At 40.6% G+C, this 27,939-nt stretch overlaps 1 protein-coding gene across 1 annotated transcript; it reads right to left on the bottom strand.

The window, feature by feature from the left end:
- Window positions 1-701: 701 nt before the first annotated feature.
- Window positions 702-27,939, bottom strand: LOC126483866 (CDK-activating kinase assembly factor MAT1). The gene is made up of 3 exons (XM_050107089.1): window positions 27,741-27,939; window positions 2,490-2,620; window positions 702-2,144 (listed from the first exon to the last, which is right to left on the bottom strand). Exons 2-3 carry the CDS (start codon window positions 2,611-2,613, stop codon window positions 1,333-1,335), a joined length of 936 nt encoding a protein of 311 aa, XP_049963046.1. The 5' UTR covers window positions 2,614-2,620; window positions 27,741-27,939; the 3' UTR covers window positions 702-1,332.

Below are 27,939 nucleotides of genomic sequence, written 5' to 3'. Positions count from 1 at the left end.
GTTTTTGCCTCCAACCACTTTCTTTGTGCTGTTTGAAATGTAGTGGCAACAAAACCCAGCCCGGCAGCTGCTAACCAATGCATCGGCCTCTGTAAGGAAACGGAAGACTGTTAAAATCAGTTCCCACAAGATGAAAAAGTGAGACATGCTGCAGAAGAATACAAAGAAGGAAAAAAAAGCATTATAGCCTCTTGGTAATGGAATTTACTCCCACAGCTGCATATTTTTTTATTACAGACAAGAAATGTAAATGGATTACTGCATACCTGAAAGCCGTCTTCCTATTCAAGACATAACATACACAGAAAAGGAACAATGACGGAGTGTTTTCACCTTCAACTTCCTAAGTAGTAGGTATTCACAACAATAACCAGTGTGAGGTGGTCTATTCTTTCACTCTTCACAGTACATGACTTTTGATATGAAAAATTTCTGATCACCTGTTATACTCCCACTTTATGGATGCACTCTTATAAATGTGTTTTATACCATTTCCATTTTCAATGGAAAATTGGGACAAATTATAAAATATTCTGTAACACAGTTTAAATTAAATGTGTCTTAGTTAACATGTCTAAGTTTTGTAAGATGCACACACAACATTTACTCGTGCCTTTACGACACAAACTGGAAGTATTTTTTTCTGAAGGGCTGATAAAATCTGTTACAGCTAGAAAGAAGTTTTAGATAACAACACTGACTCCAAACATTCAATTATGATTTATTTTCTGTAAAGTATAAAAGCTGTAATAATGGTAAACATCTGCTATGAACAGGCACATAAAATCATAACTCATACACCCAAATGGGTAAAATTAGCACTACTTCTTAAAATATTGTTCTCACACCATCAACAGAAGAATAAAGGAAAATAATATTGCATTACTCTTTTTGGCATACGGTTTCATTCTGTATTGGCAATAGTGTGGTTGAAGTGGTGCTAATATGTCTCAAAGAACAAAATAAAATGGAATAAACCAAAAATTACTGTCAGCTTTTACAAATCCATTTCCAGTTAATAAATTTAAGATAAAGGGCATATTGTACAAAGTACTGACTAATGAGGTAAAAATTTACAAATAAATATCTTAATTGAGCAGCAGTAAAACACTTATTACTAATGGAACTATCCCAATGATATCCACAGGAAGAAGTCTGTCTACCAAACCACATACTACTTCTGAGACTGACACTATGATCTGAAAACTGTAGTGGTCATGTTTCAGTTCCTCAGAAGTAAAAGTACAGCACAATGATTAGTGGTGATGGGCAAGTATGTCTCATACCAGCCACATGAATGTTGCTGACACACACTGGGTTTACGCACAGGTATCAATGTGAATAGTAGAGGCCCATAAGGCCTTCCTGCAATGCACGCATACATGCAAATTCCGCTTTGTATCCACCGGCTCTCTCGGCAAGTGTTTCACTGCGCACATATTTCGAACAACCTCTCCTCTGCATCTCTTCCCAGGTTGGTGGTTCTGGACCACCACAGTCAAATTTAGGTAGTGTGTATGTGAATGGTGTCCCTTCATCTTGCTTTGGAATAGGCAAGAAGCCCTGCTGAGATTGTCGGCCAAACTTGATGCCAGTTGAAAACTGTGTTACACGGGTTGCAGGTGCCTGCCTTGCTTCCTCTTTAACTTGCTGAATATTCTGAGCATATGTTTCCACAATATTTTTTGCATTTGCATCTGAGAACATAAGTTCATCAATTAGAGCCTCTTTTTCCCTAATCTTTTTCCTCTTCTCTTCCTCCTCTATCTTCTGCAACTCTTTCTTCCTAAGCTCCTCCTGTAACTTTTCTTCTTCCAGAAGTTCTTCCAGTTCCATCTCCTCCTTTCCAAGTTTTACTTTGTTCTTTAATATAGTTTCTCGGTTTTCTTTCTTGTACTGCTCAATTCTCTTATTTGTGTTTACCACATCTATATTGTTTGTTAAGTTGAATATTATTGTTTCAACTTCTTCTAAGTAATCATTATATTCCCTCAATGTACTGAAATCTTCTTCCTTTTTATTAAAATCCCTCAACACACGCTTTCGTATGTCCACTTCCTTCTCCACCATAGGGTCTTCAAAAAGCTGGACACGAAAATTACTTCTTCGAAGTGGTGCAAAACATTCTGGACAAGATCCTGAGCCTGTAAAGACAAAAATATAGTATATTGACAGGTGTGTGCAAATAAAAACATTATGCTCCCATAATGAGAATTAGAAGTCGGCTACATACTGAGGGCATGGAATACAAACTTAAAGTATGATAATCAAATGAAGTAATCAGACCTTTCTCAGCAATTTTTTGGAGCTGAATAGAGAGCACTGTGGAAGTAGTGAAAGGAGATGGCAATACAATGAATAAATTTCAGTTAGGTACACAAAGTAGCTGTGACAAAGCTTACTCAATGTTGACTTCCTGCTTGTAATAAGTGGCAGTTGGAATAATTAATTACATGGCACAGATATCTTCAAGTCACTGACATACGTACCTTTCAAGAAAAGAAGATCCACACAACTTTCACATAATGCATGCCCGCATACATTAACCATCAGTTTCAGTGAAGGATTACGGTACTTTGTTGTTTTACATCTTGGACAGGCTTGGTCATCCATCTTGGTACTGTAATTTACAAATGCATGGATGTAAAAGCAAGCATAAGTGACAGAGAAGGGAAAATAAGCAATACTGAGGAGAACAGAAGACTGTTCATCTTGCATGCAAAGGCATTTATGCTCAGCTGTAATTCTGTTAATTTATAAAGATGACATTTAATTGTAATTTTGTTTCAGGGCACAAAAACAACTAAGGTCATATGTGCCCATTTAACAGTAGAGCACACATCATAAAACATAAGGCAAAGACAAATAAGCCATTCTTACCAAGGCTACTATAACAGCACATAGAATATTGCATAAAAAAATGAAGGGCTAAAATCAGTTTCTCAAAAACAGAAAGTGTTTGCCTCTTTAGCTAAAGGTAGAAACGGAAACTTGTAGAATGCAATTACAGAAGGATTATGTTATTTACAACCAAACTAAGAAGAGATATACATACTACACTAAATGTACTCCACTTAAACGGGGGACAGTAATATATGGAGATGTCACATGTTACCGATCTTCTGTCTTCTGAAAGTGTAAGCTCTGCAACTTCAGCATTCACACAGTATCTGATTTTGGAGCTGAAAATGTCAAGTTGGCTTACTTTTCCTATTTTCATTCACTAATGTGTTATGGCATCATTAGTTTTTGGAGCAACTTGTCATTGAGGGAAAAAGTGTTTGAGGCATGAAAGGTAATGTGTGGGGTGCACTCTAGAAGCTCTTGTAGACAGCTCTCTAAATGGTTTGGCATACTCAAAACAGCTTTGCAGTACATTTATTCTGTCATTACACTTGTTATCAACAATCAAGGGGGGGGGGGGGGAGGGGGGGGAAGAATGAACATAGTTACATATAAATCACTGTATGCAAGAAAAAATATCCTAAGAAATCATGTAAATGGTAAATAATGGTAAATATGACATATTTTCTGCTACAAATACGTGCTACACTGAGATGACATGGGATACCTCCTAATGTCGTGTCTGGCCTCCTTTTGTCCAATGTAGTACAGCAGCTCGACGTGACTTGGTCTCAACATGTCATTGGAAGTCCCCCGCAAAAATATTGAGCCATGCTGCCTCTACAGCCATACATGAGTGCGGAAGTGTTGCCGGTGCAGGATTTTGTGCACGAACTGATCTCTCAATTATATCCCATAAATGATCAATGGGATTCATATTGGGTGATCCAGGTGGCCAAATCATTCACTCAAAATGTCCAGAATGTTCCTCATGCTAATCGCAAACTATTGGGGTCAGGTGAGAGGGTGCACCCATCTATAGTATCAAGTCCATGAATGGCTACAAATATTCTCCAAATATCTGAACATAACTATTTCCAATCAATGATCAGTTCACTGGATCGGAGGAACCAGTCCATTTCAAGTAAACACAGCCTACAACATTATTGAGCCACCATCAGCTTGCACAGTACTTTGTTGACAAGCTGGATCCATGTCCTCGTGGAGTCTGTGCCACATTTGAACCTTACCATCAGCTCTTACCAACTGAAATTGGGACTCATCTGATGTGGCTAGGAGCCCAGGAGAGATGCCACATGCGATGTCGTGCTTTTAGCAAAGGCACTTTTGAGTCAGTTGTCTGCTTCCGCAGCCCATTAAAATCAAATTTCGCTGTGCTGTTCTAACAGATATGTTCGCTGTACGTCCCACATTGATTTCTGGAGTTACTTCATGCAATGTTACATGTCTCTTAACACTGACAACTTTACACAAAGGCCACTGTTCTTAAGTGAAGGCCATTGGCTACTGCATTTTTCGTAGGGAGAGATAATGCCTGAAATTTGGTATTCTTGCCACACTCTTGACACTGTGAACCTCAGAATATTGAATTCCCTAACAATTTCCAAAATGGAACATGCCACCATCTAGCTCCAACTGCCATTCCGTGTTCAAAGTCCATTAAGTCTTGTAATGTGGCCATAATCATGTCAGAAACCTTTTCACATCAATCATCTGAATACAAAAAACAGCCCCACCAATGCTCTGCCCTTATATACACTATGTGATCAAAAGTATCCAGACACCTGGCTGAAAGTGACTTACAAGTTCGTGGTGCCTTCCTTCGGTAATGCTGGAATTTAATATGGTGTTGGCCCACTCTTAGCCTTGATGACAGCTTCCACTCTCGCAGGCTTATGTTCAATCGGGTGCTGGAAGGTTTCTTGGGGAATAGCAGCCCATTCTTCATGGAGTGCTGCACTCAAGAGAGGTATCGATGTCAGTCAGTGAGGCCTGGCATGAAGACGGTGTTCCAAAACATCCCAAAGGTGTTCCATAGGATTCAGGTCAGGACCCTGTGCAGGTTAGTTCATTACAAGGATGTTATTGTCATGTAACCACTCCACCACAGGCCATGCATCATGAACAGGTACTTGATCGTGTTGAAAGATGCAATCGCCATCCCCGAATTGCTCTTCAACAGTGGGAAGCAAGAAGGTGCTTAAAACATCAATGTACACCTGTGATAGTGCCATGCAAAACAACAAGGGGTGCAAGCCCCCCTCCAAGAAAAACACAATCACATCATAACACCATTGCCTCCGAATTTTACTGTTGGCACTACACACGCTGGCAGATGATGTTTACCGGGCATCTGCCATACCCACATCCAGCCACTGGATCACCACATTGTGTACTGTGATTTGTCACTCCACACAATGTTTTTCCACTGTTCAAACGTTCAACGTTTATGTTGCTTACACCAAGTGAGGCATCGTTTGGAATTTATCGGTGTGATGTGTGGCTTATAAGCACCCACTCGACCATGAAATCCAAGTTTTCTCTCCTCCCACCTAACTGTCATAGTACTTGCAGTGGAATCAGATGCAGTCTGTAATTCCTGTGAGATGGTCTGGATAGATGTCTGCCTGCTACACATCACGACCCTCTTCAACTGTGGGCATTCTCTATCAGTCAACAGACAAGGTCAGCCTGTACGCTTTTGTGCTGTATGTGTCCCTTCACGTTTCCACTTCACTATTACAACAGAAACAATAGACCTAGAGATGTTTAGGCGTGTGGAAATCTTGCGTATAGACGTATTACACATGTGACACCCAATCACATGACCAAGTTCGAAGTCAGGGAGTTCCGTGGAGCACTCCATTCTGCTCTCTCATGAAGTCTAATGACTACAGGGGTCACTGATATGGAGTACCTGGCAGCACAACACACCTAATATGAAAAATGTATGTTTTTGGGGGTGTCCGGACACTTTTGATCACATAGTGTATCTTATGTATGTGACACTAACATCATCTGCATATGTGCATATCGCTATCTCATGATTTTTGTCGCCTCAGTGTATAATAGTAAAACTGATTTGTTCCATATCATAGTGGGAGATACAATTATGGTACACAGAATATAAAACTAACTAATTAATTAAACCTGTCAGGATGCCAGTACAGTGTTTCTGCTGGCTGGGTAAGATACTTCTCAGAACAAAGGAATGCCTTAAAACGATCAAGCCTGTAAAAGTACTGTACCATTTAAACCAAGCTTTTGGTTCAGCATAGCTTCACTAAGTACTCAATGAACAAAATATCAATTTCTTGAATAGGTTATATTTCTTACAAATGTATATATGTGGCAAATGAACAATTATAGTTGTTGCAAGTGACATGATATCTTTCAAAAAATATTTGAAGTTTTACTGAAAAGAGAGCAATAATTACGTGAAATTTCCACAACCAGCAATGAAACATTTTGCAAAATGATTCCAGTAATATTTAACTGAAAACACCATAGAAGTGGTTTCCCATTTCCAAGGAATAAATTGATCCATATCAAAACTAACAGCTGTTGTGGAATGAAGTGTGCTGAAATGAAACATCTCAAGAAATTAAAACTGGTTTTGTGACTTTGGTGCCCGACTGACAGGAAATAAAGTACCGAGTGATTATAATTAAAGTTAAACTTTCCCACCACTGTAGAAATAACACGACTGGTCAGAATGAAATCAAATTGCAACAGAACATTATCAGTTGTTGTTGTTGTTGTGGTCTTCAGTCCTGAGACTGGTTTGATGCAGCTCTCCATGCTACTCTATCCTGTGCAAGCTTCTTCATCTCCCAGTACCTACTGCAACCTACATCCTTCTGAATCTGCTTAGTGTATTCATCTCTTGGTCTCCCTCTACGATTTTTACCCTCCACGCTGCCCTCCAATGCTAAATTTGTGATCCCTTGATGCCTCAAAACATGTCCTACCAACCGATCCCTTCTTCTAGTCAAGTTGTGCCACAAACTTCTCTTCTCCCCAATCCTATTCAATACCTCCTCATTAGTTACGTGATCTACCCATCTAATCTTCAGCATTCTTCTGTAGCACCACATTTCGAAAGCTTCTATTCTCTTCTTGTCCAAAGTATTTATCGTCCATCTTTTACTTCCATACAAATACTTTCAGAAACGACTTCCTGACACTTAAATCTATACTCGATGTTAACAAATTTCTCTTCTTGAGAAACGCTTTCCTTACCATTGCCAGTCTACATTTTATATCCTCTCTACTTTGACCATCATCAGTTATTTCACTCCCTAAATAGCAAAACTCCTTTACTACTTTAAGTGTCTCATTTCCTAACCTAATTCCCTCAGCATCACCCGACTTAATTTGACTACATTCCATTATCTTCATTTTGCTTTTGTTGATGTTCATCTTATATCCTCCTTTCAAGACACTTTCCATTCCGTTCAACTGCTCTTCCAAGTCCTTTGCTGTCTCTGACAGAATTACAATGTCATCGGCAAACCTCAAAGTTTTTACTTCTTGTCCATGAATTTTAATACCTACTCCAAATTTTTCTTTTGTTTTCTTTACTGCTTGCTCAATATACATATTGAATAACATCGGGGAGAAGCTACAACCCTGTCTCACTCCCTCCCCAACCACTGCTTCCCTTTCATGCCCCTCGACTCTTATAACTGCCATCTGGTTTCCGTACAAATTGTAAATAGCCTTTCGCTCCCTGTATTTTACCCCTGCCACCTTCAGAATTTGAAAGAGAGTATTCCAGTTAACATTGTCAAAAGCTTTCTCTAAGTCTACAAATGCTAGAAACGTAGGTTTGCCTTTTCTTAATCTTTCTTCTAAGATAAGTCGTAAGGTCAGTATTGCCTCACGTGTTCCAAGATTTCTACGGAATCCAAACTGATCTTCCCCGAGGTCGGCTTCTACCAGTTTTTCCATTCGTCTGTAAAGAATTCGCGTTAGTATTTTGCAGCTGTGACTTATTAAACTGATAGTTCGGTAATTTTCACATCTGTCAACACCTGCTTTCTTTGGGATTGGAATTATTATATTCTTCTTGAAGTCTGAGGGTATTTCGCCTGTTTCATACATCTTGCTCACCAGATGGTAGAGTTTTGTCAGGACTGGCTCTCCCAAGGCCGTCAGTAGAAGCAATGAAATGTTGTCTACTCCCGGGGCCTTGTTTCGACTCAGGTCTTTCAGTGCTCTGTCAAACTCTTCACGCAGTATCTTCTCTCCCATTTTGTCTTCATCTACATCCTCTTCCATTTCCATAATATTGTCCTCAAGTACATCGCCCTTGTATAAACCCTCTATATACTCCTTCCACCTTTCTGCCTTCCCTTCTTTGCTTAGAACTGGGTTGCCATCTGAGCTCTTGATATTCATACAAGTGGTTCTCTTCTCTCCAAAGGTCTCTTTAATTTTCCTGTAGGCAGTATCTATCTTACCCCTAGTGAGACAAGCCTCTACATCCTTACGTTTGTCCTCTAGCCATCCCTGCTTAGCCATTTTGCACTTCTTGTCGATGTCATTTTTGAGACATTGGTATTCCTTTTTGCCTGCTTCATTTACTGCATTTTTATATTTTCTCCTTTCATCAATTAAATTCAATATTTCTTCTGTTACCCACGGATTTCTATTAGCCCTCGTCTTTTTACCTACTTGATCGTCTGCTGCCTTCACTACTTCATCCCTCAGAGCTACCCATTCTTCTTCTACTGTATTTCTTTCCCCCATTCCTGTCAATTGTTCCCTTATGCTCTCCCTGAAACTCTCTACAACCTCTGGTTCTTTCAGTTTATCCAGGTCCCATCTCCTTAAATTCCCACCTTTTTGCAGTTTCTTCAGTTTCAATCTGCTGTTCATAACCAATAGATTGTGGTCAGAATCCACATCTGCCCCAGGAAATGTCTTACAATTTAAAACCTGGTTCCTAAATCTCTGTCTTACCATTATATAATCTATCTGACACCTTTTAGTATCTCCAGGATTCTTCCAGATATACAACCTTTTTTTAGGATCTTGAACCAAGTGTTAGCTATGATTAAGTTATGCTCTGTGCAAAATTCTACCAGACGACTTCCTCTTTCGTTTCGTACCCCCAGTCCATATTCACCTACTATGTTTCGTTCTCTCCCTTTTCCTACTCTCGAATTCCAGTCTCCCATGACTATTAAATTTTCGTCTCCCTTCACTACCTGAATAATTTCTTTTACCTCATCATACATTTAATTAATTTCTTCTGCAGAGCTAGTTGGCATATAAACTTGTACTATTGTAGTAGGTGTGGGCTTTGTGTCTATCTTGGCCACAATAATGCGTTCACTATGCTGTTTGTAGTAGCTTACCCGCACTCCTATATTTTTTTATCCATTATTAAACCTACTCCTGCATTACCCCTATTTGATTTTCTATTTATAACGCTGTATTCACCTGACCAAAAGTCTTGTTCCTCCTGGCACCGAACTTCACTAATTCCCACTATATCTAACTATAACCTATCCATTTCCCTTTTTAAATTTTCTAACCTACCTGCCCGGTTAAGGGATCTGACATTCCATGCTCCGGTCCGCAGAACGCCAGTTTTCTATCTCCTAATAACGACGTCCTCTTGAGTAGTCCCCGCCCGGAGATCCGAATGGGGGACTATTTTACCTCGTATTATTTTACCAAAGAGGTGCCATCATCATTTAACCATACAGTAAAGCTGCATTCCCTCAGGAAAAATTACGGCTGTAGTTTCCCCTTGCTTTCAGCCGTTCACAGCACCAGCACAGCAAGGCTGTTTTGGTTAATGTTACGAGTCCAGATCAGTCAATCATCCAGACTGTTGCCCCTGCAACTACTGAAAAGGCTGCTGCCCCTCTTCAGGAACCACATGTTTGTCTGGCCTCTCAACAGATACCCCTCCGTTGCGGTTGCACCTACGGTACGGCCATCTGTATCGCTGAGGCACGCAAGCCTCCCCACCAACGGCAAGGTCCATGGTTCATGGGGGGGAACATTATCAGAGAAGAGGGAAAACATATGGCAGAAGAAAAATAAATAGTTAGTAAGCATCATAATTTAATAGTGGTTTTTAATTGTCCTGAGGCCAAAAACCACACAAAAAGCATCAATCACACAGGTTTTTAATTGTCTTGAGACCAAAATTCGCATAAAAAGCATCAGGTAAAATGAAATCAGATTATTGATTTCCGTGTGATTGGTGCAAAACATGTTCAGTATGCTGTCCACCATTTTCTGCAACAAGTTGAAATCGAGAAACAGCATGTTCCACAACTGATTGAGGTATCTCCGGGCTCATGTTCGGAGTGTGTCAGGCAATGCATGGCTTCAATGCACCTAAGTTTGCAATCAGAACACTGAACACTACATTTTTCAGATAGCCCCACAGCCAAAAGCCACATGGATTAAGATCAGGTGATCGGGACGGCCAGGCTGTAAGGAAATGGCGGCTGATAATTCTAGCATTTCCAAAATGGCACTTCAGCAGCTGCTTAACTGGATTTGCAGTGTGCGGAGGTGCACATTTAGCATAAAAATGATCCCATCCACACATCCATGCTGTTGGGGAGCTGGAATGATGTGGTTGCACCAAAGACACTCATAGTGACGGTACAGGTAACAGGACTGGAAGCACCTGTCCCTTCAAAAAAATATGGCCCTACGATAAATGATGCCATAAATCTGCACCACACAATGACCTTTTTAGGATGAACTGGTACTGGTTGGCTTGCGTGTGGATTTTCCGTTGCCCATATTCGACAATTCTGTGTATTGACATGTTATTGTTGTTGTGGTCTTCAGTCCTGAGACTGGTTTGATGCAGCTCTCCATGCTACTCTATCCTGTGTAAGCTTCTTCATCTCCCAGTAACTACTGCAACCTACATCCTTCTGAATCTGCTTAGTGTATTCATCTCTTGGTCTCCCTCTACGATTTTTACCCTTCACGCTGCCCTCCAATACTAAATTGGTGATCTCTTGATGCCTCAAAACATGTCCTACCAACCGATCCCTTCTTCTAGTCAAGTTGTGCCACAAATTTCTCTTCTCCCCAATCCTATCCAATACCTCCTCATTAGTTATGTGATCTACCCATCTAATCTTCAGCATTCTTCTGTAGCACCACATTTCAAAAGCTTCTATTCTCTTCTTGTCCAAACTATTTATCGTCCATGTTTCACTTCCATACATGGCTACACTCCATACAAATACTTTCAGAAATGACTTCCTGACACTTAAATCTATACTCGATGTTAACAAATTTCTCTTCTTCAGAAATGCTTTCCTTGCCATTGCCAGTCTACATTTTATATCCTCTCTACTTCGACCATCATCAGTGATTTTGCTCCCCAAATAGCAAATCTCCTTTACTACTTTAAGTGTCTCACATTTCCTAATCTAATTCCCCCAGCATCACCCGACTTAATTCGACTACATTCCATTATCCTCGTTTTGCTTTTGTTGATGTTCATCTTATATCCTCCTTTCAAGACACTATCCATTCCGTTCAACTGCTCTTTGAAGTCCTTTGCTGTCTCTGACAGAATTACAATGTCATCGGCAAACCTCAAAGTTTTTATTTCTTCTCCATGGATTTTAATACCTACTCCAAATTTTTCTTTTGGTCTCTTCACTGCTTGCTCAATATACAGATTGAATAACATCGGGGAGAGGCTACAACCCTGTCTCACTCCCTTCCCAACCACTGCTTCCCTTTCGTGTCCCTCCACTCTTATAACTGCCATCTGGTTTCTGTACAAATTGTAAATAGCCATACGCTCCCTGTATTTTACCCCTGCCACCTTCAGAATTTGAAAGAGAATATTCCAGTCAACATTGTCAAAAGCTTTCTCTAAGTCTACAAATGCTAGAAACGTAGGTTTGCCTTTTCTTAATCTAGCTTCTAAGATAAGTTGTAGGGTCAGTATTGCCTCACGTGTTCCAATATTTCTACGGAATCCAAACTGATCTTCCCCGAGGTCGGCTTCTACCAGTTTTTCCATTCGCCTGTAAAGAGTTCGCGTTAGTATTTTGCAGCCGTGACTTATTAAACTGATAGTTCGATAATTTTCACATCTGTCAACACCCGCTTTCTTTGGGATTGGAATTATTATATTCTTCTTGAAGTCTGAGGGTATTTCGCCTGTCTCATATATCTTGCTCACCAGATGGTAGAGTTTTGTCAGGACTGGCCCTCTAAAGGCTGTCAGTAGTTCTAATGGAATGTTGTCTACTCCCGGGGCCTTGTTTTGACTCAGGTCTTTCAGTGCTCTGTCAAACTCTTCACGCAGTATAATATCTCCCATTTCATCTTCATCTACATCCTCTTCCAGTTCCATAATATTGTCCTCAAGTACATCGCCCTTGTATAGACCCTCTATATACTCCTTCCACCTTTCTGCTTTCCCTTCTTTGCTTAGAGCTGGCTTTCCATCTGAGCTCTTGGTATTCATACAAGTGGTTCTCTTTTCTCCAAAGGTCTCTTTAATTTTCCTGTAGGCAGTATCTATCTTACCCCTGGTGAGACAAGCCTCTACAGCCTTACATTTGTCCTCTAGCCATCCCTGCTTAGCTGTTTTGCACTTCCTGTCGATCTCATTTTTGAGACGTTTGTATTCCTTTTTGCCTGCTTCATTTGCTGCATTTTTATATTTTCTCCTTTCATCAATTAAGTTCAATATTTCTTCTGTTACCCAGGGATTTCTAGCAGCCCTCGTCTTTTTACCTACTTTATCCCAAAGCTACCCATTCTTCTTCTACTGTATTTCTTTCCCCCATTCCTGTCAATTGTTCCCTTATGCTCTCCTTGAAACTCTGTACAACCTTTGGTTCTTTCAGTTTATCCAGGTCCCATCTCCTTAAATTCCCACCTTTTTGCAGTTTCTTCAGTTTTAATCTACAGTTCATAACCAATAGATTGTGGTCAGAGTCCACATCTGCCCCTGGAAATGTCTTACAATTTAAAACCTGGTTCCTAAATCTCTGTCTTACCATTATATAATCTATCTGAAACCTGTCAGTATCTCTAGGCTTCTTCCATGTATACAACCTTCTTTTATGATTCTTGAACCAAGTGTTAGCCATAATTAAGTAGTGCTCTGTGCAAAATTCTACCAGGCGGCTTCCTCTTCCATTTCTTCCCCTCAATCCATATTCACCTACTACGTTTCCTTCTCTCCCTTTTCCTACTACCGAATTCCAGTCACCCATCACTATTAAATTTTCGTCTCCTTTCACTATCTGAACAATATCTTTTATTTCATCATACATTTCTTCAATTTCTTCGTCATCTGCAGACCCAGTTGGCATATAAACTTGTACTACTGTGGTAGGCGTGGGCTTCGTGTCTACCCTGGCCACAATAATGCGCTCACTATGCTGTTTGTAGTAGCTTACCTGCACTCCTATTTTTTTATTCATTATTAAACCTACTCCTGCATTACCCCTATTTGATTTTGTATTTATAACCCTGTATTCGCCTGAACAAAAGTCTTGTTCCTCCTGCCACCGAACTTCACTAATTCCCACTATATCTAACTTTAACCTATCCATTTCCCTTTTTAAATTTTCTAACCTACCTGCCCAATTAAGGGAGCCAGTTTTCTTTCTCCTGATAACGATGTCCTCCTGAGTAGTTCCCGCCCGGAGATCTGAATGGGGGACTATTTTACCTCCGGAATATTTTACCCAAGAGGACACCATCATCATTTAACCATACAGTAAAGCTGCATGCCCTCGGGAAAAATTACGGCTGTAGGTTCCCCCTTGCTTTCAGCCGTTCGCAGTACCAGCACAGCAAGGCCGTTTTGGTTATGTTGCAAGGCCAGATCAGTCAATCATCCAGACTGTTGCCCCTGAAACTACTGAAAAGGCTGCTGCCCCTCTTCAGGAACCACACGTTTGTCTGGCCTCTCAACAGATACCCTTCCGTTGTGGTTGCACCTAAGGTACGGCTATCTGTATCGCTGAGGTACGCAAGCCTCCCCACCAACGGCAAGGTCCATGGTTCAGGGGGGGAGGGTGTATTGACACATCCTGTCAGATGGAAGTGGGCTACGTCTGTCCACAAAATCTTCTATGGCCAATCATAATCCACTTCCATGTGAGCAAGAAATTCTAAAGCAAAGGTCTCTCTTGCTGGCAGGCCAACAGGAAGCAATTCGTGCACATGGGTAATTTTGAATGGATAGCAAAGAAGGAGGTTTCATAGGATTTTATGTACCGTGCTCATGGGTATGTCCTTCGTTTGGGCAATTCTCCATGCAATACACGTTTGCAAACCACCACTCATTCTCCTCCTGCATTTCTGTGGCCGCTCCTTCCACTGGCATCGGATCAATTTGTTTTCTCCCTCTACCAGGTTGCACACCAAAAGAATTGAATTTCCATATCATTTTCCCCAGACTCATGGCAGTCATCGGACCAACGCCTTTTTTCAAACCCTTCAGTGTGCGGAACTTCTGTGGAGCGATGTGTGCAGAATCATCATTCTTGTAATACAGCTTTACAAGCAGAGTGCAATCCTGAATTGAGACAGTCATGGCAAATATCGCAGACTCAAAAGGAGGAAAACCCGTGTACCCAGCATGATTATACCAACTTCAATGGGAGGAAATTATACCAACTTCAGTGGAAGGAGATTCGGATTGTAATTATTTTTTAATACACTCCGGGTCTATCTCAAAATCATAAATTATCAAAATTGTTGAAATGATGGATTTCAACTGGCCCTACCAAGGAGTATAGCGTTTTACTTGAAAACTAGTGGAACCTTACCTAAGAATCGGCTGAAGACGGAGTATCTGCTGACGAATATAAAAATCTTAACATATCTAAGCTACCCTGGCTTCACGGACATATCATAAGTATGAAAAAGTAAATATCAGATATGTATGATGTTTGCTTTGAGAAATAATATCAAATACATCAAAAACATTAAGCGCAGTAGCAATAAACACTTGTATTCCAGAAGGGGCTGTTCTAAAATTTAACAAAACCAAAAATGATGCAGAAAACTGTCATCCCAAATATCTCTGCAAGGGTGCAGTCATAAATTTTGAATCTAGGTAACTTCAATGAGGAAAACTTTGATTAAATGTCTACAAGAAATGACTCATCTAATGTTTATTCATGTTTTAATTTATGCATGTGTATGGGGGAGAGACATAGCTGTCTTGATACCTAGCAACAGACATCTGTAGTTACAGTCTCTGCGGTTGAGGTGAAGTGTGTGAATCAAATCAAATTATTCATTCATTCACACATCAGGTCCAGCTTCAGCATCCAGAGACAGTGGTCACGTGTGTGTGAGTTGTGCTTGTGTGAGTGTTTTCTGCTTTAGAGTAAGGCCTTCCGGCCAAAAGCACAAATGTATAGCCAAAAGCACAAATGTATAACAGTCTTTTTTTGTGCCTGTCTGTGTGATTCATCATCTTCTCTATATGCTGTGTAGAAATCTATCCTTTTCATAAAATTATCTGTGAATTCCATCACAGAGAACAGCCTTCAGGGATGTTGAATGAACCAAGTTATACATCGACAGGTAGATCAGTTACTGCAGTCTACTTCTGTAAAGTATACTAACAACAAACCATGATTAATGCTAATCTACTAACACTGATCATTATCCACTTTGGTGGAGTTGGCGACTACATGATTGGAGGGTAGAGGATTACTAAGCTTTGAAATATATAAAAACAAAAATAAAACACAAAAGAAGGCACACTATAATTGACAGCGGCCATTTTCAGATCATGTGTCACTAACTGTACTTGTACTATCAACTTTGGTTTGAGGTTAAGCCCTGGATAGAGCAGTTTTCTTGTTTTAATAGAATACGTGTTTCTGGTTCAACCATCCATAGCTCTCTTGCTAGCAGTCTGTATCAAATGCAAGAAAGATGCAGTAAGTGTTATATGAGAGCACAGATGGTAAAATCAACTTCTGTCACTATTTATCTTGAGTGAGTACTGTACTTCAGAAACAGCCAATATTACCAGTTTTATCTGATGATCTTGCTTATATTATGTATAGGAAGGACATGGCCTGCAAACTCCTTTAGCTAATCTCATACATGATGTCTTCGCTAATAATAAACAGTGTCCTAGAGTAATAAGAAAGTTATCATAAAAGGGGGGGGGGGGGGGGGGGGAGAGAGAGAGAGAGAGAGAGAGAGAGAGAGAGAGAGAGAGAGAGAGAGAGAGAGAGAGAGAGAGAGAAGTAACACAAATATTCTGACTATATTGAGAACATTTGTTATATATTGTATATATTGTGGCCTGTGAAAAGGTTTCACCAAGTATTTGCCTAAAGTGACTTATTGAAATGACAAACGTCATGAGTGGAACTTCAGAGTCTTTAATAGCTGCACTTCCTTTCTCAGTATCAGAAACAAAGATTTGGTCTAAAAAAGGTAATTCCCACCTCAGAGTCAACATCATGAAATGTATTTTTTCACTTTTGGCAGTAAAATGGTGGAAGTTAATCTGCATAAATAAATGTTTAATGCAGGTTCTTTACCACTCCTCAAGCCAGAAATTTGTTGGGACGATCCTGTATAAAAGACTGTAACTAACATTATACTTCGCAAAATACAGACCAGAGAGTAACAACTCAAAAGCACCCTTCAGAAGCTAAGAAATACCATTTAGTAATATTAGTAATATGTACCATTTAACTTACAATCTCCATTCTTAACTTCAGCTCATTGCAATATGGGATACTATGAGTGTTGACAGCATTTGTACAAGTATGAAACCAACTGATACATGACTCAACAGCAATGTCACACTTGCAGCCCCACTAATTAAGCCCTGATTCTATGTAACTCCACTATGATTGCCAAGTATAATGTTAACAAGGAAGAGGTTACAGAATCCTAAACTACCAAATTCCTTCCACCTTAGTGCCAACAAATTAAAATCACACTAGCAGTCTTGCTGTGACTATGGATGTGTGCATTTTGTTATCTGTGTACTATTGTGTGTGAACGTGTGTATTTTGCTACAAAAGGAGCAACAGCTCGAAAGCTACTGTGAATGGTGTTACTTGCTACGTGTTTCTGTGCTCCACGCATCGGTCCACTACAGGTGAGTGGTTGCCTTTCCTTTATTTTAAAGGTTGCTCTATCCATAAATTTCCATTACTGTCACTCACGTTAGTTTGTTCTGTGTGTATTGCCACTGTCTCAGTTGGAGTAGGTTATGATCAATTGACCAGCATGCCTTATGGCAGGGCGCTGAAGACCTTGCTGTCGTGCGCCCAAAAACCCCTCTACTACTACTACCACTACTACTTATGGCACACAGCCACAGAAGGAGTATCTACATAAAGTGATTTAATGTGACAGAATGAATGGCTATCAAAGACTAGGCACTTCACAAGGTCTAAGCCACACTAAATGAAAGCAAAGAAATACTCCCAAAAGGTAATATACAAACATGTTGTTAGCTAATGCTCTCAGAGTATGAGTGTGCACTGCCATACATAATTATATTACACCACCTCAGTGTTTAGCATATGAATATACCATGGCAACTGCGTAAACAGATTATTTCCAAAATCAGAGACTACAAATGTAACTGTACACATTAACGTGAGTAAATGTGGTGCAATGTCATATCCATATAGTTTACCAAAATCTGTAACACAGTATGTCAAACAAACACCAAAAGCAAGAAAACCAGCCAGATTGCAGGGTAGCAAAAACAACACCAAGGTTTTCAAGAGGCGTGTGAGGAATCGGCATTGCCATACAGAACAGTGGCACGTTAGGTAAAAGCCTTCAATGAAGGTTGGAAAACTGTGGCAGACATGCATCGGGCAGTTTGTCATAGCGTCTCTGAAGAAGTAGTGCATGCTGTTGCCACGTTTAGTGGACAGTGATTGATGCCACACGATTCGTGAACTTGCCCACGAAACCAGATTAATGCATATGACTGTGCTTCGCATCCTGAAGGAATGCTTGGGCATGTGAAAAACTGCATCATGGTGGGTTCCACATGACTTGATGGAAATGCAGAAATGGATGCGATATGACAATGCTCAGACGCACTTGGAGCGCTATAAGCGCAAAGGAGAGGCTTTATTATGCTGTATCGTAACACTGGATGAGACATGGGCCACATCATATGAGCCAAAACTAAAACGTCAATCCAATGGATGGTGTCATTATGGGTCGCCACGAAAGTCGAAAGTAGGTCAGAGCCCTAATATGGTGAAAGTTATGGTGATTCTTGTGTATGACTGTGATGCTATTATCCTAATGCATTACATTCCTCCACAGGCAAACCATCAATTCACAGTATTACATTCATTTTTGGAGCATCACCTGCGGCCAGCTTTGCAAAAGAAGCCGCAACACTTTCTGCGCAACCCACCCATCATTTTGCATGACAATGCACGGGCACATACAGCGCAAGCTGTGACTGCTCTGTTCAGTCGATGGGGCTGGGAAGTACTGTACCATCCACCATACTCCCCAGATTTAAGTCCTTGTGACTTTGATTTGATTCCAAAGATGAAGGAACCACTTCGTGGCATTCACTTCAGAACTGTTCCAGAGATTTGACAGGCGGTAGACCGCTCCGTTAGCATCATCAACAGAACAGGCTCTGCTAATGGTATACTACACCTTCCACATCGCTGGCAACGGGTTCTACACAATGCTGGTGACTACTCTGAAGGATAGTAAGAGGTGCAAACATGTAACTCTTGAATCGGTTGTGAAAAATAGTTGCCACTATTTAAGTTCCAGCCCTCGTATATATTTAATATTGCATCTAATGTTGGCAGGGAAAGAATATCAACAAGAATATATCAAATGGTTCTTACAGCAGAGAATGTTGATGAAAATAATCATGTAATTATGTAACTAATGTTGTAAATAAGTAGGTATTTCGTGTTTAGATACAAAATCTTATTCTCAGTAAAATTAACTTGCTATCTAAATATTCCAAGTGTGTGAATAGCTTTTAAAAGTGAATTAATCATCTGATTAAAAATTGCAATTTTTCATAAAAGAAATTTTGGAAAAGAATGCTAACATGTACTGAAAAGGTACATACATAAATTTGTGGAAAGTGATAATGGTTTTATGGACAACAGTAACGTTACCAAACTATTTGTATAATTAAAATTAGGAATTTTTTAGGGTTAGATAGCTTTGTTATGAAATGGATTTTTATTAAATGTTGTATGAAAGTTCTGGCAGAAAGAAAATACTCTTGAATTAAGGGGAACCACTGACCAATAGGCAGAAGCATTGAGTTGATGATAGGCACACACAAAAAGAAAGAAAACTTGCTAGCTTTTGGAGTAATCCTTTTTTGAGCTAGAATAACACACACACACACACACACACACACACACACACGGATGCGGTGGATAAAGGGAGAGAGAGGCAGGAAGGTGGGAGAGGGAATGCGGCTGGGAAGCTAGTAGCACGGAGGATGAAGTTAGTTTGCTTGCTAGGGATGCGGCAGGGAAGGGTGGCAAGTACACAGGCTATGCATATGAAGCACGGTTGTCAAAATCGGTGGGAAAAGGTGCATGCTGAATGTGACATGGAGATGTCAATTATGAGGGGGTGACAGGATGGAGGGAGGGGAAACTGTTGAATGGAGGGTGTGGGGTATATGGGTTACTGGAACTGAGGGCAGGACGATTATGGGAGCAAAGGATGTGTTGGCAACTGCATCATGTGCCACCAGGTGGTAAACTTTGTTCTTGACAACAGTTTGGTGGTGGCCATTTACCCTGCTGAATGGCTGGTTGCTATTCATACCAACACAAAAAGCTGTGCAGCATTTGCGACAGAGTTAGTATATGATATGGCTGCTTTCACAGGTGGCCCTGCCTATGATGAAGCAGGATAAGCCTGTGACAGGACTGGAATAGGAAGTGCTGGGCAGGTGGATTTGGCAAGTCTTGCACAGTAGTCTACCACAGAGATAAGATCCCTGTGTCAAGGGACTGGAAGTGACATACAAAAGGTGTAGGATATTACGCAGGTCGGGTGGAAGCGATCTTGGGTAGCATGTCTCCCATTTCAGGGCATGATGAGAGATACTCAAATCCCTGGCGAAAGAAATGGTTCAATTTCTGCAGTCCATTATGAAACTGGGGGATGAGGGGTTCTACCCACCCATACCCGATCCCTCTCCTTGCCTCCTACATCTCTCTCTACGTACTCTAACTGACAATCCCCACAACCTCACCCAACTGCTGAAATGCAGCATTGGCACTGTTCGTCAATCTGGCACCATGTAGGGGTATAAGCTTTTTTCTTTGTGTGTGTGTGTGTGTGTGTGTGTGTGTGTGTGTGTGTGTGTGTGTGTGTGTACATATGGAAACACTTATGAAGCAAATCTTCTTAACACTCCTCTGCCATAGAAAGAATGACAAAATGTACAGTGGAACCTTGCATAGTGAACATAATGCATTCCAGAATCTTACTCGTAGTGTGAAACACTCGTTACATGAAACAATTTATCCCAACTAAATTAATGTAAAATACAATGAAGCATTCCATGCAGAAAAAGTACTACAAGTTTTATCTTATTCATGCCATCTATTCAAAGCAAATTGTTCATACAGTATTAATCGTGTACTTTATTATTCACGATACATAACTAATTTGTTTTTACAAGGAAGCTTGACTGTGATCTTCCACAAGCTCACTGATATTGTTATCCAGGTCTAGTTCCATGCTTTTAGCCAAAGACACAATCTCATTGACTACAGACTTCACAGGTAATGACTCAAATGCCTTAGAGTCACATTTGACAATGCACTCCAGCCAAAGCTTCTTCCAACCAGAAGTGAGAGTTTTCTTGGTAACCCCTTCCCACGCCTTTTCAATCATCTTGACATGGATGTAGTTGGGGTTGTGGGGCGCTCAACGGCGTGGTTATCAGCGCCCGTACAATTATCCAATCGTTGCTCAGTCCAATTTCGCCACTTTCCTGGATGATGATGAAATGATGAGGACAACACAAACACCCAGTCATCTCGAGGCAGGTGAAAATCCCTGACCCCGCCGGGAATCGAACCCGGGACCCCGTGCTCGTCTTGACATGGACAATGATGTTGAAGTAATATTTACAACACTCTCTAAGAGTGAGATTGGTATCTTCAGTCAACTCAAAGCAATGCTTGAAGAGTGCTGTAGTATAGAGCTTCTTAAACTTAGAAATAATCTGCTGGCCCATAAGCTGGAGTAATGGTGTGGTGTTGGGAGGCAGAAATTGGATCTTGATGAATAAAAATTCTTCAAGGAGGTGGTCTTATAGGCCTGAAAAATGGGCAGGAGCATTGTACATAACAAGCAAGACATGGAGTGGCAGATTCATCTCATGCAGGTATTTTTTCACTGAAGGACCAAACAGTTCATTGATCCAATCACACAAAAGATCATGTGTCACCCAAGCCTTGTTGGTGGATCTCCACATCACATTTAACCAATTTTTCTGCACTTTACACTTCTTGAAGGCTCATAGAATTTCTGAATGGTAAACAAGCAGTGGTTTAATTTTCTAATCACAGCTTGCATTGGCACAGAATACCAGTGTGAGACAGTTTTTCATTGGCTTGTGTCTGAGCTATGTAATCTCTTCAGCAGTTATAAAAGTATGCTTTGGCATCTTTTTCTAGACCAGACAGGTCTCGTCACAATTAAAAACCTGTTGCTGCAGATAACACTCAGAATCTACAAGCATCTTGAAGTTGCTGATAATCTCTTACACTTCTAGAACCACCCATGGCTTCCCTTCAACACTTCTTTAGCTACTGATGATCCTGGTGTCTTCTTAACAACGTCAATGAAAATCATTCTCACCTTCTCACAAATGATGTTCTCATTAATAGTGTTGCCTTGGAATTGCTTTTCATTTATCCATACAAGGAGCAACCTTTCAACATTGTCCAGAATACGAAACGGTTGTTTAGATACTTTTGTCACTCCCTTTGAAGCATCTGTCTCCTTAACCTTGTCATCGTTCGTGAGGATAGTGCAAGTAGTTGATATAGACCGACTTTATGTGCGTGCTAAATCAGCAATGTTCACACCACTTTAACGTTTTTCAATGATTTTACATTTCATTTCTAAGCTCATTTTCTTTCTCTTATGATTGTATTCTTGCTGCTTTACCTTCAGGGCATTTCTACAATGGTTATTAAAATTTGCACACAAAAAACACTGCGTGAACACAAGTTTAGAAAAATTTGTGATCACAAGCTGCACTAAGATAGTAGCAGAAAGAGTGCTACGTACACCCAGACTGCAGCATCTACTAAAGACATGGTTCATATGCCACTGCCAACAATGAGAGATTTTCATATTGTTGAATGTTTTCCCCACTGTTGTGCATGAATGGCTGGTGACATCACACTAAGTTTTCTTCACTCGTCATGCAAAACATCATTTGTTCAGCGAGTCATTTTTTTAACAATTTGGTTTGCTTGTTACGAAAATTGCACATTATTTGGGGGGGGGGGGGGGTGTTTGTTAAGTGAGGTACAACTGTATTTTATTCAAATGAATGAGTTATCTGCCATTTTTTGAAATAAAGTGTCAGAAGAAAAATAAATGAACTATGACATAGCACATTCTCTCTCTCTTTAAAACAGCAATAAAAGACTGTTAATTATGGAATTTCATGTACCTACTTAATAAAAGGTTTATTTTCCTTTGGAGGGAGCAACTGACCCCTAAACTGTTAGCTGTTACATCCTGTAATTCATCTGCCATGAATGAAACTGGATGGGTAAAATGGGTTCATGTAACTCTGACTTGAGTAACATTCTCGTCATTTAACTCTGAACTGTGGCTCAGTTTTAGAATAATAACTGAGCAAGCACTGGATATATATGTACCTAGTAGAACAGTTCATGATGGGAGGGGACCCCCCCCCCCATGGTATTCAGTCACTGTAAAGAAACTACCATGCAAAGAGTCCCTACTGCGCAACAGGCATAAAACAAAGCATAGGGCTATGGATAAAGACACTAAAAGAAATGCATTTGGCTGTCAAAAGGCAATGTGTAAAAGCTTCAATGACTACCATAAATGAAACATATCAATAGAACTCTCACAAAACCTGCAGAAATTTTGATCATATGTAAAGGCTGTCAGTGGTGTTACAATAAGTGCCCAGACTCTTACTGGTGACACTTGAATTAAATTATTGGTTGCAAAGAAAAAGTAGAAATTCTTTTTTTTTTCTAATGTTCCTTTACACGGGGGAGGGGGGGGGGGGGATGAGTACAGGTCCTATGGCCACAGTTTAACACTCACACAGCTGCAATGATGAGTGATGCATATATTACATTAAGGAAAATCGCAAACCCCCCTACCTCATTCCTCATACACCTTGCCAGTTATAACCTCACACATAACTGCTTCTCGTTTTCAGGGAATGTATACAAACAAATCCATGGCACAGCCATGGATACCCGCTTGGCATCCTCCTATGCCAATGTTTCCAAGGGCCATCTAGAGGAAACCTTCCCAGCTTCCAAAAGCCCCAAACCACTTATCTGGTTCAGGTTCATTGATGATATCTTCATTATCTGGACTCTGGGCCAAGACACCCTATCCTCACTCGTCCACATCTTCAACACACTCTCTCCCATTCACTTCACACAGTCCTTCTCAGCTCGACATGCCACGTCCCTGGATACTGACTTCCACACATCTGATGGGTCCATCCGTTCTCCTTCTCCTCCTCCTACACCCCCCCCCCCTCCCCACCCACACATTTCAACAGCTGTTGCCCCTTCCATACCAAAAAATAGATCCTATACCTGTGGATGGCATATCTGAATTCTCTTGCCCAGGAAGTTGAAGGTGTCACGAGTGCCTTCATAGACAGGCACAACCCCCAAACCTATTCCACAAACAGATTTCCCATGCCATGTCCTCACACAACCCTAAAGAATCAGCTACAAAAGAGCACACCTCTCATCACCCAGTATCAAAAGTGGTATTCCATTGCCCACCCCACCTACACAACATATTGCTCCATTCCTATCCCACTTCCAACCCCTTGCCACAGAAATGATATACTGAAGAGACAGGTGCAAGACCTGCCCAATCGACTCACCCAGCACTTCCTACTCCAGTCTTGTCACAGGCTTATCCCACACCACCAGAGGCAAGGCCATCTGTGAAAGCTGCCATTTTAGATACCAAGTCTGTTGCGATCACTGCATGGCTTTTTATGACGCTACGACAATCAATTAGCTGCTCACCAGAAAGAATGGCCACCACAAAACTGTGCTCAAGAACAGAGTTGACCACCTAGAGACACAACATGTAGCAGAGCGTGACATGTTTGAGTTCAATGTCTCCTTCACAACTCACAGTATCTGGACCCTTCCCCTCAGCCCCAGCTTTTCCGAAATATGAGGGTCCCTCCAAAAGAAATGCAAACTATTTTTTTTAAAAATCCATCTTTTATACTACATGTCTGAAAGTTTTACAGTGTGTAGATACATCCTTTAGGAACAATATTTTCATTTCTCCACATAATTTCCATCCCTCTCAACTGCCTTGCGCCATCTTGGAACTAGCACCTGTATACTTGCATGGTAAAATTCTGGACCAACCTGTTGGAGCCACTGTTTGGCAGCATGCACAAGCGAGTCATCATCTTCAAACCTTGTTCCACGAAGAGAGTCTTTCAGTTTCCCAAAGAGATGATAGTCACATGGAGCCAGGTCAGGACTGTAAGGCGGGTGTTTCAGTGTTGTCCATCTGAGTTTTGTGATCGCTTCCATGGTTTTTTGACTGACGTGTGCCCGTGCATTGTTGTGCAACAGCAAAACATCCTGCTTTCGCAAATTTGGTCGAATACGACTCAGTCGAGCTTGAAGTTTCCTCAGTGTTGTCACATATGCATCAGAGTTTATGGTGATTACACTTGGCATGACGTCCACAAGCAAGAGTCCTTCAGAATTTAAAAACACTGTAGCCATAACTTTTCCAGCAGAAGGTGAGGTTTTGAATTTTTTTTTTCTTTCTTAGGTGAATTTGCATGATGCCACTTTGTCTCTGGTGAAAAATGATGGCGCTATGTTTCATCACCTGTCACAATTCTTCCAAAAAATTCATCTCCACCATTCTCATACTGCTCCAAAAGTTCACCGCATACCGTTTTTCTTGTTTCTTTGTGAGCCACTGTCAACATCCTGGGAACCCACCTGGCACAAACCTTTTTTAACGCCAACACTTTCAGTATTCTGCAAACACTTCCTTCCCCTATCCCAACGTACCATGACAATTCATTCACTGTGATGCGTCAGTCAGCAGTCACCAATTTGTTAACTCTCTGCACATTGTCTGGAGCGTGTGCAGTACGAGGCCTGTCACTGCGAGGACAATCCTCAAAATTGCTATGCCCGCTTTCATCACGTAACCAGCTTGCACACTGACTAACTGTACTGCGATCGACAGCAGCATCTCCTTACACACTTTTCAACCTCTTGTGGATGTTTCCCACTGTCTTATTTTCACAGCAAAGGAATTCTATGACAGCATGTTGCTTCTGACGAACGTCAAGTGTAGCAGCCGTCTTGAAGACATGCTGTGACGGTGCCACTCACGGAAACAGGTTGAACTAAGTTTGAAAACAAGCGAGAAGGACGTATCTACACACTGTAAAACTTTCACACATGCAGAATGAAAACTGTATTTTTACAAAAATAGTATGCATTTCTTTTGGAGTGACCCTCATATGCACACGGGAGTTAACCTTACAGCTCATCCTACACCCCCGTAACCTTCCAGGCCTCAACTGAAATTAACATACTATCCTCACGGCCTCTATCCAAGTTTCCCCTTCCTCCATCTTGTCCTCCCTCCCAGTCCATACCTCCGTATCACCTTCGTCATGTGCTGTACATCACTGGTTCTGGTACCCGATTATCACATGCCTAGCCCGTGCACCTACCAAACATCCCTCCCATATCCCTAGCCAAAAAATCTGTTGCTTCCCTCTGAGACACAAACTACGCAAACAGCTTTTCCCGTCTCCCATCTCTCTTTCCCTCTACCCACTCCAACCTAGTCCACCTGCAGAAATGCAATTCTGGCAATGTGTCCAGCTGTGTGTTTGTACTCTAGGTCAACAAAGAATTTATTCCCAAAGGTACCAATTGTTATTTCTCTTTTGTGTGTGCCTGTTGTTAACTTAATGTTCCTGCTACTTTGGTGATAGTCTTCTGTGCTCCTAAATGACTTACATATATTAGAGTCTGTGGTGTTGAGAAACAGCTGAACCACTGAAACTAAACTAAGCTCCAGAACCAGATAGAATCCCCTTCACTAACTATAATATATCAATGGTATCTCCAACAAAAAACTTTGTCCAGTAGTTGGAACAAAACTCAAGACACGCCTGTCTACAAGAAGGGTAGCAGAATGAGTAAACAAAACTTATGTTCAATACATATTAATGAACAGTAATGCAGTGATATATGACAATAAAATTCTCTCAGACTTCCTGCCACACCAAGTAGTTCAATATCTTTGACTTTCATCCATTAGAGTATTTTAGAACATATTCTGAGCTGAGCTGCAGAGCAAGATAGTGAGGTAGATGCAGTGTTTATAGGCTGCAGAAAAGCACATAACTCAAAACATGGTTTTCGACCAACAGGACAGCTTCACTGAGATGCTGAAAAACCTCAACTAGCAGAAATTTGAAGATAGACGTCAATTATACCAGCAAAGTTTACTTTCAAAATTTAAGATATGTATTAATTGAAAAATCAAGGAATATACTACAAACCTCTACATACTACTGTCTTTTACAGCTATGAGAATAAGACTGGCTAGGCTCATTAAAGCACACCCTGAGGCACTTATGCAATCTTTCTGTCCACACTCCATATGAGATTGCAATGGGAAGAAATCTTAACATGTCGTTACCTCTGCCATGCACTTCACAACAATTTACAGAGTAGAGCCTACATATGTAAATTTAAAAGGTCATCATTTCATTACTCTTCCAGCAGATACAGAATTTAACCCTAAAAATATTTCAAAATCTTAAACATGACTGCCAATCAGCAACTGCATAAATCTGCAGCGATTGAAAAATATTGCTAGTTAAACTAGAGAAAAATTAAAAGAAGCATATTGAGACCACATAGCAGTCCTATTTGATACCAGAACTCTCACATCTAATCATTTGTTTCAGATATTAAGTATGAGATGACATTAATCAGAATGTACTTGTCTGGATTGTATCGTTAATATTCTAGATTTTTAGTATTATGGACGGAGCACTGGTTTAGCTTAATGAGTAACTGGGGATGACTTGTTGGCAAGACTTTTAACACAACAGGATGCAGAATGCCATTGGAAAATTTAGAAAGTATCTCAACAGTGCTCCCCTGAATAGAACGTTGTATATTGATTATTGACGCAATTACGCTGCTTTAGATGTTTACTGAAAACCTCTTTGGACCCACAGTTTGATTTACCAAGTCTCCTGAGTAACATGTGTTGTGACACACAGCAGTCTCTTCATAGACCGGCAGATTGTTAGCCACGTATAAAGTCCAAACGAAAGTAGAACTAATCACTGCACAGAACACCTAGCTTACATTGTTGATAGGTATGCCTACTGCAGACGAAGTGTTTCCCACCGTGGCAACACAAAACTATAAAGTTTTGTGGGATGTTAACGCACCATTTTTGTGTCTGCCGCCATATACAGATAATGAAGGTTAATGATTCAGCTATAATACTTTACTCACGGCATAAATTATGAAAGTGTTCGGAAAACCAGATGACGAAATCTGCGGCTAGCATACGCCTGCTGTCACTACGGTTGGAATACTTACTACTGTTTAAGCGTTGGAGTGAGGCAAACGCAGGATGCAACTGAGATCAACAGTTGTGCGAAAATGATGGTAACAGAAGTTGCGTTTCCGACACTCTCACATGTTTGGCTTTTCACTTTCAATCACAACTGATGTTACTATTCATTCATACTCTATTTACATGTCGAAACCAACTGTAAACATACAATCTAAATTTGAA

The sequence above is a fragment of the Schistocerca serialis genome, chromosome 6 (genome assembly GCF_023864345.2).
Source record: "Schistocerca serialis cubense isolate TAMUIC-IGC-003099 chromosome 6, iqSchSeri2.2, whole genome shotgun sequence".
NCBI classification, from domain to species: domain Eukaryota; kingdom Metazoa; phylum Arthropoda; class Insecta; order Orthoptera; family Acrididae; genus Schistocerca; species Schistocerca serialis.
The sequence above is the reverse complement of the archived record's forward strand: the minus strand, read 5'-3'. Positions and strand labels throughout refer to the sequence as shown.